Source organism: Crocodylus siamensis, chromosome 12, assembly GCF_052110815.1.
Source record: "Crocodylus siamensis isolate JL-2025a chromosome 12, ASM5211081v1, whole genome shotgun sequence".
NCBI lineage: Eukaryota > Metazoa > Chordata > Crocodylia > Crocodylidae > Crocodylus > Crocodylus siamensis.
This window is the reverse complement of record NC_143406.1, coordinates 12521670-12536734: the sequence shown is the minus strand read 5'-3', so window position 1 is coordinate 12536734 and position 15065 is coordinate 12521670. Positions and strand designations below refer to the sequence as shown.

At 39.3% G+C, this 15065-nt stretch overlaps 2 protein-coding genes across 9 annotated transcripts in view; one reads left to right on the top strand and one right to left on the bottom strand.

The window, feature by feature from the left end:
- Positions 1-213: 213 nt before the first annotated feature.
- Positions 214-8939, top strand: FAAP20 (FA core complex associated protein 20). Of its 2 annotated transcripts, none has more exons than XM_090024486.1 (4): positions 214-337; positions 2276-2423; positions 3630-4279; positions 8253-8939. In XM_090024486.1, exons 1-4 carry the CDS (start codon positions 252-254, stop codon positions 8323-8325), a joined length of 957 nt encoding a protein of 318 aa, XP_089880612.1. In that variant the 5' UTR covers positions 214-251; the 3' UTR covers positions 8326-8939. The 2 variants fall into 2 exon arrangements, with proteins under 2 accessions (XP_089880612.1, XP_089880613.1); XM_090024487.1 differs by having other exon boundaries at positions 302-436.
- A 437-nt stretch (positions 8940-9376) lies between these two features.
- Positions 9377-15065, bottom strand: part of PRKCZ (protein kinase C zeta) — a 205876-nt gene continuing 200187 nt past the window's right edge. For 4 of the 7 annotated variants that reach the window (XM_090024029.1, XM_090024030.1, XM_090024031.1 and 1 more), the window contains exon 19: positions 9380-12992. In XM_090024029.1, the coding sequence (XP_089880155.1) occupies positions 12905-12992 (88 nt within the window). In that variant the 3' untranslated portion in view covers positions 9380-12904. Of the gene's footprint in view, positions 12993-15065 lie in introns of all 7 variants that reach the window. The other 3 variants (XM_090024034.1, XM_090024035.1, XM_090024033.1) reach the window with 2 other exon arrangements.

Below are 15065 nucleotides of genomic sequence, written 5' to 3'. Positions count from 1 at the left end.
GTAGAAGTCCAGCACCTCCTACTGCCCCCGCCTGCGCCGCCTTTTGAAAGGGCTCCAAAATGACCCCTTTTATCCCAGCAACCGGGAACCCGCGGGAAACGCGGCCTCTCCCGCAGGCTTTCGGGACCCGAGTCCCCGCGTCAGGCTCTGGCAAGCGAGGTCCGGCCGGCAGGAGGCGCTGCGGGGCCCCGGCCGGCAGGAAGTGCACCGCACATGCGCGGTCTCGCTGCTCTGCCCCGCCCGGAGCGGCCATGGCGGACGCGGGAGCCGCCAAGCTGCGCCTCAAGGCCCGGAAGGCGCCGCCGAGCAGCAGCCGGGAGCCCCCGCCGCGGCGCCAGTGAGTCCCGGCCCAGCGTTGCGCTGCGCAGGCGGGAGTGGGGACGCGCGGAGCGGAGGCCCGCGTGCCAGGAGGACACCCGCGAGATGAACAGGCCCCGTGGGTGCTCCGTGTTATTGAATGAATGCTCCCGTTGCGTTTTGGATCGAGGGGGGAGAGGTCCTCTCCTCCTTCCTCTCCCATTTGAGGGGTTCTTAAAAATTTCGTCTGGGTTTCTAGCTGTTGGCTCTGGTGAACCAAATCCTTGTCTGGTGTTGCAGCCAGCCTGGCGCGCATCTTCCCACGACAGCAGTGTCCTGCTAAGAGGCACAAGCAGCAGCTTGGAAAAGTCACACCTAGTTTGAAACAGTCTCACCTAGGAACCAGGAAGTCTTGCCGTTTTTAATGCACACAGCTCTCGTTTATACAGCCCAGTTCACCACCGGGATTTATTTCTCGTGAAACACCTCTATGAGGATCCACCAGTAGCACTTGTGCAGGGAGGATGCTTAAATCCTGCCAGGGTGAATCTGTGCATGTACTAGCCCATCCACATTTATTAGGAATGCAAATTATTTTAACTCTCAGCCTCCAAAAAATAAAAGTGTGGGTTTTTTTCCAGCAGGGCCGAATGGGCCATTTGGCACATGGAGGGTGAAGTGCCACAACCTACCTCTTCACAACACAGTGAAACAGCTGTGTACCTTCACAAAATTTAATACAAGTCAGTTGCTAAGAAAACCAAACTAACGTTCATCAAGAGCAGCAGGGACATGGTCACCAAGTGAATATTTACTGTGAATGTTAAAGCCCTGAGGGTATTTTTTTTCTACTGAATATGGACTTTTGGTACCTGGCTTTTAGTAGGGTGCTGTAATTTGTTTGGTTTCTACAAGGCAGACCTTTTAAATGAAACAGTTCCAAGTAACTGTAATATGCCTGCTTCAGTGGTGGGAGTTTTGACGTGAACTTGGTTTAGATGACATAGAGCAGGGGTTTTCAACCCTTTTTTGATTTGTGGACCCCTAAACATTTTGAATTGAGGTGCAGACTGCTTTTAATTGTGAGCGTGGGTATTCACATATTTCTGATTGATCATAGTTCTCTTTTGTGGACCCCTGAGACACAGGTTGAACACCGATAGTGAGCTTCCAAGGTAACCGAGTACTGTTGGAAAAAATCTCTTTCCTCCATCCCAAAGCTGTAGTCACTTCTCCATTTTGAGGTGGGGAAACTGCACATGCATACTCACCTCATTTAACAAGATATGCCTCTTATTTATTGCAGGGAGGAGAAAACAGTGCCGTATACATTAAACGGCTGAACTTTTCAAATATAAATACAGTTTTTCCCTTTCGGTGTGTTTTAAGATGCTTTGAGAAGTAGAGGAAGTTAAAAAATAGTAGCAAACAGGTATAAAAGTGGAATTAAAAAAACCTGAGCAGTTGTCATAAGTTCTGTTCTTAGTTTTGCATTTCTGTCTTGAAAATCAAAACACTTAAATTTAAGTAAGGCAACTTTTGAGCAACATTTTATTAAACTTTTGAGCAATGGTGTATTAAAAACCTCATAGGGGGAAGATCGTAGAGCAGTTGTTAACAACTTAAACTGTAAGTAATCTCAAACACCTGTCCTTGTTGGAGGCTGTTTGCCATGAACCATTCAGTCCTTTTGTAGAGAAGACATTCTAGGTGCATTTTAATTAATAGTTTTTCAACAGTGAAGTCATAATCAAATCATTATTCCCTTAATTACAGCTAGATGGAAGGATATAACATTTTTACTATATTAAGAGTCTGGAAAAATTGAGAAATACTGCTCAAGTGCATTGCTTGATACTGTAACTTTGCTTTAACATTTATTCATACAGACATAAGGAAATATCCACATTACTGGGGGAAGGAATTTTATTATTTTTAACAGCAGTGTGTTATTTTCCTTGTTTTTGCTTTTAACCAGGACTTTGCCCAGCAGAACTTCCTGGCTTGAACAAGAAGGCTTAACTGCATCGGAAAATATGTGGATGCTGCTATTGAAGGCTGTCAATCCAGATCTGAAACCCACAAGCTGGAAAATGGTGCCCAGTTTACCAGAGTTTTTGGGAAAGGTAGCATTGTTTGAAGATTTTCTTTCATTGCCTGTTAGACTGTTCAAGAATTAATCTTCATTCACTACATAGGCACTGGTAAAACCTGAATTAAGATGTCATTAGTTATGAGACAGTGTGAGGTTGACACACAATAGGCTAAAGTCAGAAGTTGCATTTCTCCCAAAATACATTTTTTTAATCCTGGAAATGTACAAATGTACAAGCCCATTGTCATACTAAGTACCTATGCAGTACATGAGATAAAATGCAACACTTGTTCCTGGGATAATCGTGGCTGACTGTGTTAATTGCCATTCATTCCAGGCATGAGCCATGTGTATAAAGGGCCACTCTTTTCTCCCAGGTTTTGACTCTGATCAGTCAGAACCGCCTCAAAGGCAATGTCTGTTTTTAGCTCTAGAGACTCTGGCTTTTCTCTAGATGCCACACAGACAACTACTAATCTGGAACAGTGGTCTAGAATTTTAAGAAGAAACTTATCAATATCGGCTAGGAACCCTGGCTAGATTTGCTGAGTTTTCCAAAACAGACATGACATGAAGCTTGCTGCTACATGTACCAACCTGACCTGTGGCTCAGGATACCAAGAATGCCAAGTCCATTGCCTGTTATGAACACTAGGCTTGCACAAAAGGAAAGAGACGGGGAAAAGTAAACTAAAAACGGCCACTTAGATCACCAGGGAGAAACAGAATTCCACCCCAAATGTGCAGCAACATGATGGTATTTAACTTGCACGGTGCCTAGTGCAGTAGGGCTCTGAGCCCTGACGGGGGACATGAGGCACAACTGCAGTACAAACAACAGTAAAGTGAAGACCTCTAGAAGTGTCACCGTCTTAAGTAAACGTATGCATGAAAAGCAGAGAAACAACAGCACCCTTCAGCTCCTTTTTGTGTATCTTCCTTTGATTACTTTAAGTTTCTGTAACATGCTAAAAAGACGACATTCATTGAGTTGAGTCATTGTGAAGTTTACATAGCGAGCAGGGCTATAAACTGGAGTACAGTAGAAAATTAAGTTCTCAATTAAAATAATCTATGACAGATTATAGATCAAAAAGACCTATTAACTCAAATAATAATCCTCTGCAGTACTAGCGTCTACAATACATTTGCTTTCTAGCTACTCCTGTTTTAAAATGTGGAAGAAATTTTAATGGTTTTGAAGACTTTTTTGTTGATTTTTTTTTTTTTTTTTTAGTGTTCTGAAAATAAGAAACCACCAAACCCAGAAGTCTTTAAGGTTGGAATAAAGGATTTTCAATGGATGCCGTATCCAGCTTTCTGCAGAGAAAAACCTCTTAAAACACATGATCCAAGCTTCCATCATCAGGGATCAAAAAGCCAAACTGACCATTTAATGACAGGTGAAGACCAAACAGACAAAAAATGGAAAAGTGTTTCTCCCACAGTTCAGAAAACATCCCTTGCAGCCACTGAAGATCCTACAGAGAACCTAAGAATTGGAGACAGCACAAGAAATTCTTCAAAAACAAAAGAAGAAAAGACAGAAACTTTTAAACTCACTGAACATACATATTCAACATTGGATTTGACACCAGCTCCTACAAAAAGCCCAGGGAAAGATTTTAGTCTTCAACAGGTCTGCAAAAAGTCAGCAAAGAGCAAAGAGGAATACAGAGAAGAAAAAGCAAGCAAAAGATTGCCAAATGTGCAAAAACACCAGCAGAATGTTACATTAGCTGAGACCAGCTCTGCGTCTCTAGAAATAAAACTTCACCCTACCAATACCCCCAGAATGGAAGGCCCTGAAGAAAAGGCTGAGGGTCGGAGTCAGAGAACCGTAACTCTTGATAGTTGTCCTATGTGTCAAATCCAATTTAGTGGAATGTAAGTTTATCATGTTGGTCTGAAATAAGTTATTAGAACATAGAACAACCAGTTTGCATTTGGTGGGGTTCTTGACTGCTTTATATAAAGCTGTTTATATTAGGGCAAAAATTCTATAGTTTAAGTTACAACTTTCTAAATCCAAATTAAATTGGGGTAAGGTCTCAATGCTTACTATATTACAATATCCTCAGATGAAAACTACATTTGAGCCCTTTTTTGACTGTAAACGTTGTCAGTGTGTTCAAAGTTGGCACACTGAACATGCTGATTTGAAAATACCCAGTGTTTATGAAATGAGATTTCATCCCAAATTGGTGTCCTTGTTAGTCAAAGACTAGCGTCCATATCCATGCACATTCGTTCATTACTTATTACTCCTCCAAGCCAAGTTTATATTAAACAGCTTTCCTGGTAAAGCCACAGATGAGATGGGTTTAGTTAGTGAAATACTGACATGAGTATAGCTTGATCTGTGCAAGGGCTTTTGCTGGCATAAAAATGTCCTAAAAAACACCCTTCATGTATACCAAGAAAATCTGCTGTAGACCAGGCCTGAAGTTCTGTGCAGTTCTGGTCCCCATATCTTTAGAAGGATGTAGCAGAATTAGAAAAAATATAGAAAAGGGCAACCAAAATGGTCAGGGACCTGTAGCAGTTGCCATACCAGGAAAAGCTAAAAAGACTAGGACTTTTCAGTTTGGAAAGAAGGCAGCGGGTGAGGGATGTGATAAGAGAACAGGGAACCGTTCAAGATCCCAGAATATTAGACCTAGGGGGCACCTGCTGAAATTAGTAGGTGACAGGTTTAAAACTAACAAACACTTTTACAGAATGCATACTTAATACGTTGAATTCATTGCCACAGGAGATGGTGGAGGCAGACAGTGTAGCCAGGTTCAAAAAGGTATTGGATAAATTCATCAGTGATGGATCTGTTAATGGCTATTGAACAGAATGGTTAGAGAGGTTTCTTCTGACATCTCTAAACCAATAATGGTGGATGTCAGGGAAGGTACTGAATAGGGGATAGATCGCTCTAGGGATCTAGATCCAAGTTTAATGTTCTTCCTCTATAGCATCCATTTCTGCTACTGTCAGAGACGGAATACTGAGCTAGATAGACCACTGGTCTGACCCAGTATGGCACTTGTGTTATATAGTGCTCAGGTATAATGTGGAGAAACATCCTACTGACTGACTGACTCAGGGAGTCTAATCCATGGTGGTGCCATGCACTCCCAGACAGCAGTGCTCAGAATGCATTAGTTCAGCACCATGTTTACAAAAGTAAGTTTTAAAAAAGGATTACTGGAAAAATAAACAGATCGTTGAGAAAGGGGCAAAAAAGGTTCTTTATAAAGTATTGCCAAGACCTTGTTTAAAATACAAAGTGACAGCCCAAACAACTCCAAATGATAACCTTATTTGGACCAATGTAAAGGATCGTTCAGCTGTGTGTAGCATTTGTCTTTATGGGGAAATGTACCACTATTACTATACTGATATAATTCATCATGCATATACTTTTATCTAAAAAAAAATTCATGTTTTGAATAAAGCAGTTAACCTGAGATAACTACCAATTTAAGTATAGCTCTATAATTACACTGGTGCAGTAAAGCCAGCAAATGTCACTGAGTAGATCACACCATAGTAACATCGTAACTTTCAGGGAATGAGAAATGTGCCAGTTATATGCATGATGGCTGCTGGTAAAAGCAGAAGAGCTTTTTCTTATCTTCTGCAAAGTTAGCTGAAGCTATGTTATTTTTGGAAAGTAAATTAAGACTAAAATTTGTGGAAATTCTTGTTTTGGTGCCTCTTTTTCAAGAAAAATACAGAATACCTGAGAGTTGCCAGTATTATAAAAATAATTTAGCTGAATTCAGTTTAAAGGGCTTAATTGTGTGACTACTGGATATTTATATTTTGCCTTTCATTTTTAAGGCTCAGCATGCTTTCAGTACTTCAGAAATTATATGGAGGGTGGAGTGTGTCAGCAGTTTAGTAGCACAAAATAATGCTATGCAGTTGGGACAGGGAATTACAGTATTCCCATTCTGATGAATATGGCTTTCCACTCGGTTCTTCTTGTTGGATAAATATAGGGATTGGTTGAGCATTGAAAACCCTGTATATGAATGAAAAGAAAAATACTCTAAGACCTTATCCTGCAGTCCTTTTGCAACCACTGGAAGATTTTATCCTGAATAAAGGAGTAAGGAGAGAAAATAATATACTTATCTTTTACCATAATAAGAGAGAGAATGCCTTTCTCTCTGAAACAAAAATAGCACAGTACAGGAACGTCAAACTCATCTGGCCCTACAGGCTACGTGGATACTCCCCCACATTCTGGACCCGGTGTTCACTGTGCCTGCTCCAGGACCCATGTACAGCACCCATTCTGGCTGGTTTGGGATCTGTGCTGCATGTAGAGCCTGCTTGTCAGTCCAGAACTGATGCTTTAAGCGGTGTTTGCTCTGGGGTGGGCACTGCCTGCAGCATGAGGTCCCTGAGCAGTTGGAGCAGGGGCCATGTGGCACAGACCCCAGACTGGTTGGAACAGACACTGTGTGCAGTGCAGGTCCTGGAGTGGCTGAGGCGTGTGTGGCAGGTCCTGTGTGCAGCTTGTGAGTCTACTCTGAAAACCAGGGGCAGCGCTGGGGACTGGATGAAAAGACTGCGGACCAAATCTGGTCTGCAGGCTGTCTGCATCTTTGACACCCCTGGTATAGTACATCATCAGTTTGTCCCAAATAATAACCTTTTGCCTAGTGCGTAGGATGTTGTTTGAGACTGTAATTGCAAACTTTGGCTCTTTCTTAAAAGAACTAACTTTTCTAGTGGGCTAGATATGTAAAATTGGTGTTCAAAGATTAGTAGCTTACTTTTGAATGTGAAATTAGTGAATGAATTTAATTACCATTTGACAGTATTTGGTAGGCTTCAGTTCACATCTTTCTGGGCACAACACCAAAGCCAAAATATTGACAACTTGTGTACACCTACTACACTTTAAACTTTAGAAATAGCCCTCTAGGACCAAACTGTGGTAGAGTCTGTCACCACATTAGGAGGTTACATGTGATTTTAGTATTCCATGCACTTCCATTATTGTTATGCTGGCTTTTGAAAGTACCTAAAGCAAATTTTAAAAAGAAATCCTAAACTTGTCTGACCTTGGCTACAAAATATCAACTAAATAATCTGTTTTACTGTACCACTTACCAGCATTCGCGCTATTTCCATCTGCTACTGAAAAATAACATTTGTTTAGAAAAAGTAGTAGTATGCTTGCAGATGGTCTTCTGAGCGAGTCTTCTTATGGCCACAGGTTAACATTCCTGCAGCTTTATTCTCCTCTCTCCTGGAGACTGTGCAAGGAGACAAACAAAAGGTTTGCTTCAGTACAAACCAATAACAATGATTTTTTTTCAGATTTGTCAAATGACATGATTTTGGGCAGGGAAGAATTCTGTGGCCAGCCCTCCATTAGTTGCTGGCCTGAATAGCATTGGGTTAATTTTTTTTTGCCAAGTGCTCTCAAGTTGCATTATGAAGGATTAATTTTGCCTTTTTCTTTTAAAGAACAAGCGTGCCTACAAGCCTCTCAAATTCCTTCTTCATAATTTTCATATTACTAATGTTTCTATTTTTCTGGTTAAAGAAATTCTGCAAGTCTGTGCTATTTCCATATTAATTAAATAGATTTTCTGGAATTTAGGGAACTTTTTTCAGCTTTAGAATTTAATTTTTTTTTCTATTTGAAATGGAATTCAAACTTGTGGTAATACAATTGTATTTGGGTTTTCTGTTTTACTGAATATAAGACTAACCTGACTTTTGGAAATAGCATTTCTTCTGTTTCCTTGAAAATAATAGATCAGGTCTGGGGAACTGAGTAGATGAAGGGAGCTGATTAAAACTGTAAGTCTGATATACTAAAAACATTCCCTCTTATTTGCAGGTTGTCACAGTTGGACATTGATGGTCATCTTGCTAAATGCTTGTCTGAAAGTGCAGATGACGTGATTTGGTAAAATCACAAGAATGAAGAACAAAGTCAAATTTCTCTAGAAGAAAAAAAGTAAAGTATATCAAGAAAAGGGTGTCAGTTACCATGCTTATTAAGCCTGCAAAAAAAAAAAGAAAAAGAAAAAGGCTACAGAAAGACAGGTCAGAAATGCCCCCGCCTACTGTTTTCCTTTGAACCCTTCTCAGAAGTGTACATGCAGTAACCCCAGTCCTCAAACAGAACTCTGTAGGCGGACTCCTGAATCCAGGTGGAACCCCACAGAAAGCCATCTGTGTAGTTCTCTCTGCAGTATTTGGGCCTGTATGTACAACAAGAAAGCATTACTGAGGATCCCTGAAGAATAATACCAGTTCTGATTTGCCTGTATTTATTTTTTTATGGTATAGAGAGGTGTAGAAGAAAGAAAGAGATGCAAGGTGAAAAAAAAGCGTGCTTAATTCGAAGACCTGATGTCAGTGACTTCACTAGGTTTTAGATCAGATTCTAAATAGTCAACTCTTTGGAAAAGAAAATGTCTGTCTGCTACTTAAAATTTTTGCAGTTCCTAATGGGCAGTTAGGTTTTCACATTTCTTTTGATGCTCTTTGTGAAAAAAATAAAAATTTAGTTGGAATATTACACTTTTTCTGCCTTCTTTCTGAGTATATGTGGTGCATAAGATACAGCCCAACTTGGGAACAGCAGCTGCTTACAGGTGTAAAAAACCCCAAAAAACAAAAACAGCACTTTACGTTAACTCAGTGTGCCCCTGCGCCAAGCCCAGCACATGCCCAGGAGAGGCATCATGTTAGTTTGACCCAGCTCGCCCAACATCTGTATAGATCGGGTGCTTCAGTGGGGCTTTTTGGGCACTTTTACCTAATAGCTGATTGAATCAGCTGTTAGATAAAAGCCCCACTGAAGTGCGAGATCTATAGATGCTGTTGAAAGCTGGGTTGAACCAACGCACTGCTTCTTCTGGTAAAGTGCAGTTTGTTTTTTTTCCATGTCTGTCAGCAGCCAGAAATAGCACCCTTCGTTGAAACAACAGTCCTGGATTTGTATCTCTGCTCCCTGAGTTCTCCCCCTAAGGCAAGGTCTACTCCATTAAAGTGTCTAGTTTAAAAGTAATTATGGTACACAGCACAGCACATCAGTTAGGCCAGAGAAATGCACAGCTAGATGTTTTCTCTTATAGCTTAACTATGTTTAATGTAGTTACACACAGCCAGAGCAAGACTCTACCCCCACACAAGTGGAAAAACTGCTTACACTTGTCCTTGTATGAAAAAATACACCAGGACTATTGCTTGATTCAGCAAAATTACTGGTAGTTTTTATGTTCTGCTTTCGTTTTTAAGATCAGATTTTCTGCTTAAAAAGGAAACCATACTAGTCATCAAGTTCCAACTGTTTACCAAGATAGCAGCAGTTAAATGTGTCGTAAATTTAAAAAAAATCTCATTACTGGCTGCAACACATTAAATTCACTGATACCTTATTAACAGTTTGGAAGGAGGGAGAATATACAGTAGATTCATTTTCCCAGGGGAAAGATGCCCATTCACTAGGAAGAGTAACTCATTCAAGCATTGCGCTCTATCTTGATTCACATCCTCAGTTTGAACTCATTTCTTCTTGCAAGAGGGCTATAAACAAAACTGAATAGCCTGTGCATTTTCTTCGTTATTTTGACCTCACTCGCCTTCTTATACTGTACTTTAAAGTATGCTTTGGAAAGAGTGCCTCTCAAACAATGAGCTAAACATCAATTTTCTGTCACAGGAAAACTGCACACAAGAATTCAGCAATGGAATATTCAGATGTAGCTAAAAATACAAAACAGGCATACAGTATCATAATAGTGCAAGAAACCCACCAAAAGTTTTCATTTACAGTGAGGCTCTTTTTCAAAAAGGTAATTATGTTGGTCATGTCTCAACTTACTGAGAAATAATAACAGTCTATTAGCTTTTTCATTAAAGTCTTTAATAGATGTGCAAGAATATAAATGATCTCAGCTGTTATGGATTAGTATACCATCTTCTGCACAATTAAAACTGGCCAGCAAAGATCTCAACTAATTATACAAAACTACAAGAACATATTTACTGTTTTACAATCATTAAATTAGCTAGAGTTTTCATTTACTATTTCAAATAAGACAACTATATATCATTACCAGATCCATTTGTAATATATTAGGATTTTTTTTTCAAACCACACATTTAATTACATCCTTCATTTTCTTTAATTTATAAAACAAGTACTTTATATAAAAAATTTCCCCCTTTGTCATGAACAAAACATTATTCATACACTTGCACATGAGCAACCAAACTTGTAACCAGCAAACTATTTGGCAACACAGCAACATCGTAAATGCCTTAAATTTTAAGTGAATCAAGGATTTTTTCATGTTTGTTGAGCAGATGTGTTTCCCCTGCCCGCCCCCACGTCACAGAAATAAGAGGTAGAAAACCTCCACGTTTCCATTTCAAAGTCCTTTGCCCAGCCCCATCCAAGGCAGCTCGATTTGTCGTATTTCCATGCACAAGCTGCCTATAGTCAATTTGATCCAACTAATGATCAGTTGTAAAATCAAGGGAATTAATTAAATACTGAAAGACATTAAATATTCAGGGTACATTAAATAATTGCCAAGGAAGGGGAAAAAGTTGGGAATTAAAACTGAACGTTACATTTAAAAAATAAACAGTTCTTTTCCTAGATAACAAATTATCTAAATTCCAGGCATTTGAGGCAAATACTTTTTACTGGCTAAATTATTTAGTGCTGGTTAGAGAACACATCTTGCTTAATATAAAAAGCTACAGTCCAACAGAGAGAAACCCAAAACTCAAATCTGGATGGGATTAATGAAACTAAGTTACCACAGGTTTGCATAATTGTGGCCAATGAGGGGATACAAAATGTAGTTTGTTAATTCATGGTTAATTGAAAATTTTAAACACAATATTTTGGCAGTCTCATCCTAGCACCTCATGACTTGGATGTGAATCCGAAAGATGTCATGTTCAGCACCTAATGCAATGCTGTACCCTGAGAAACCTATATGTTAATAAAGAAAGTGAAAATGTTGCAATTTAGTCTGCATTTTACACCAAATTAGGTGAGATGTCATGGCACAGGGTTTCTTGGTTTTTTTTCTTCCCATATCAATTTCCCCTCCCCAGAACTACAAGCCACACAATGTAGTTAAACAAAAACCTAATAAAAAAAGAAATACTGCCTTGGTTGTTTTCTGCAGAGGCAGGTAAATCTTTACAAGCATCTGAAAGGTTTTAGACAGCAATGCACACTTATGAGTCCCCAAATGAACTGACATGAGTTTTTCCACAGCTGACAGTATTAGCCTTTGTGACGTAACATCCCCTGTCACCAGTTTTCAAGAGAGGGGATTTGATAATTTAAACCATACCCAATTTCTTGGGTATTTATTTTTCCCTCTATTGAAAAGATTACTGTTTTGATGCAAACCATTTTTATCAAAGCATCCCATTCTCCTATGCAGAACAATTAATTAGTAATATACACTGAATATTTTAAGCAGACAGTTTTATTATAAGTAGGAGGTGTGCTTTATCAGGAAATGTATTAGGTTTATAGATATTCTAAATTTACTATTTAAACTTTAAGGCTATAATCCATTACACTTTCATTGATCTATTTCTGAATACTGTATTGATAAAAATATTTTTCAAAAATCTAGTACATAACACAAAACATCATTGTAGGTGTAGGCACTGCTTAAGTATTTTCAGAAATCCTGTGTGTGCAAATTTAGGTTTTAAAATCCAAGTAAGATTTTGATAAATGTTTTAAACAAGCCAGATTTTCTAATAGATATAGTGAATTTTAATTTGGAAATGGTATTGCTGGGTTTCTTTGTACTTCAGGTTCTATAAAGATGCAAATCAGTGTTAGGTTTCATCTGTCACTAGAATTTTTCTTATCTAAATGCTTATTTAACATTAACAAGCAGAACTTACCAGGGTTAAGAATGTCCCAAATTTGTAATAATTCTTCAATGCAGTTTATCCATTTTAGGCACTTAAATCCTGTACCCAAATTTATGTTTTGATTGCTAATAAAACACAACTCCTTTTATATATCATATCTGAGATGTTTAGACAGGTACCACTGGTGAAAAAAGGCATCAAAAATAAGCTTCAACACCACTGTAATATATTTTATTCTTCAGGATGTTACACTCTAATATTCTTCCATTGGTAGCTCATTGCATCAAATGTTCATAGAAAGTGTGCAGACTTCAAAGCTGTTTAGAATCTCTTTTTCCCAAGGATGCAATGAACGTTTTGATCCTTCGTGAAGCAGGCACAAAATGCAAATACCTTCGTTAATGAAGCCAGTTGTTTCAGTGCCTAATACTTTTAAAAACCAACATGTAGAGGAAGACACCCATCAAAATCATTTTCTGTTCTTTGATTTTCAGCAGCAATATTTTTTATCATTGGTCTCCATCCAAAACCTTACAGTTCCCCAGCCTTGCATGCATATACTGTAGTTAAGGATAAATGTAAAGGTCATTCACATTTGTCCACAATGAAGATGTCATTCCTTCATACTGTTTCCTCTGTTGACAGCAACAATGGATTAATGTATTCAAATCCTTCAAATTCTGATTGGTCTATTCTTTTTATTACATCTCTGAAAAATAAAGAGAATTTTTTTTTTAGTCTCACCACCTGGATCTTTCCCTTTGTGTTGCTGCACCTTTTGTTTAATAAATACCTCTGTTTATGGCTCTTCAGAATGTGCAAGTACTGTATAAATGCTAATATTAGTAGTATGGAAGTAGTAATAAGGATAAAATTAGACTAAGTAAACAGCAACTTTTAATACATAAATATTTTTAACCAAACTTTAACTCCCAAATTACTGAGACAGTGAGATGGTGTAAGAGAGGGTATTTTACCTGCCCATCCATGTAGTTGTGTAATGACTCATGGGCATCAAATGGGATTAACAACCAGAAGGCTGGAATTTTGGAGAACTGGGATAGTAATAAATAACCTTGTACGCAGAGAAGAAAATCAAGAGGCCTGGAGGCTGGTATCACTAGCACTGGTTAGTAGCAGGATGTGAAATAAAATGAGGAAATACAGGCTACAAAAGAGTTCCTTAAAGCTAAAAGGGAAAAAAAAGGGGATGCAAAGGGGAGCCATGGAAAGATTTAGGAAATGATGCAAGGGAAAGGTAAGTTTCTTGCCTTGTGGTGACAGGAGTTCTTCAAGAGATCCATATGCACAGTCCATACTAAGTCTGTATGGGCCTTGTGCACTCAAACTCAGAATTTCTTGGCAAGCAATACCCCTATGATTTGCATGTACCCTGCATGCCCTAATTACTTAATTGCATTAATTTTTTTTTCATGTGTTGATCGTGCACATGGTTTTGGAGCCCACAGCTGGGCTGCCCAGCAGGGCAGTCCAGAGGACCACAGGGCAGCCCAGGCGTGGGCTCCCGGCAGCTGCAGCAGGAAAGTGGGAAGGGGGCGCAGACACAGACACACATTAGCAGCCACAGCATGCATGTGGCCAGGAATGCAGCCTGGCGGCACGTAGAGCAGTGTCTTGCCAGTAAGTGTGTGGAGGGGGGGAATATTTGTATTTCACCCACAGCCCCCAACACCTTCACAAATCCCCCACCCCCCAACCATACAAGGTACTCGCATAATTTTGGTTTTTTTTCTGTGCATAATTTTGAGTTTTTAGCTGTGTGATTAAAATAGAAATTCACTGAGACTAATTTTTTTAATTGCACAACTAATCGCAATGAATTTTTTTAATTGTTTGACAGCCCTAATTCACAGTATTGTTTCTGATCAAGATGGTAACCAGATACATTCTACACAAACCTCCTCTGACTGCCGTTCCAGAACAGTTCTAATTTCACAGGAAACAAGCTAACCTCCAGGTGGAGATCACCTATGGGACTTGTGGGCCCCCAGCTGGGGAACAAGAGAATCCAACGAGGCCTGACTGACCCTGCCTTTCCATGCCAGAAACTCATCTTATGTAAGGAAGCAGCAAAAGAGAACAGCCAGCAGAAGAACATTAACTGGGTTCTGAGAGTAAGCTTAGCGTGGGTAGAGACTGAGAGGGATTTGAGAATCAGCCAGGACCTCCATACAAAATTCTGGGAATAATAAGCGTACTTATTGTGGTCCCATATTCAGGAGGACTGTTCAGCCCAGTCTTAACTTTAAGTATGTGAATGTTTCTTAAGCACCCTTTTGAATTAGAAATACTAAAGTTTCAGTTGATATTGTAAAGAGGAATTTAAAAGTGCATTTATCTAAATTAGGCTTCCACAAATGACCAGGCTCACAAGCAATATTACAGGCTGCAACTGGTTAGAAAATGCATGCAGCATAATATGGACATTTTAATAAGGGAAAACAAACCAAAAAACCCAGTCCTGAAAAGGATGGGTATATAAGCAGGTACAGTCAAAGCTTGCTCACCTTCCATCTCAGAGCAAAATTCATCTTAGAAAAGCCTTCTTTAACTGAGCTAGTTTCAAAGTTCTAAGCCTTTGACCTGAACGATGACCAAAGTCTTTGATAGTTGTTTTATTTCTGTGTCAGTGCTGATTTTAAGTAGTTGAAGTCTTGCTTCTTGTTTTTAGATAGGCCTCTCCTCAACCCCACATGGTACAGAAATTCAGAAGCAATGCTTATAAAATGTCAATATATAAACAGACCCACCGGGCACATCC

What these genes read in the sequence shown, in the direction of transcription:
- FAAP20 (XM_090024486.1), top strand. Translation starts at nt 252, where the DNA reads ATGGCGGACGCGGGAGCCGCCAAGCTGCGCCTCAAGGCCCGGAAGGCG. An exon ending in GAGCCCCCGCCGCGGCGCCA is followed by an intron (nt 338 to 2,275) that starts GTGAGTCCCGGC and finishes GCTTTTAACCAG; the next exon opens with GACTTTGCCCAGCAGAACTT. An exon ending in TACCAGAGTTTTTGGGAAAG is followed by an intron (nt 2,424 to 3,629) that starts GTAGCATTGTTT and finishes TTTTTTTTTTAG; the next exon opens with TGTTCTGAAAATAAGAAACC.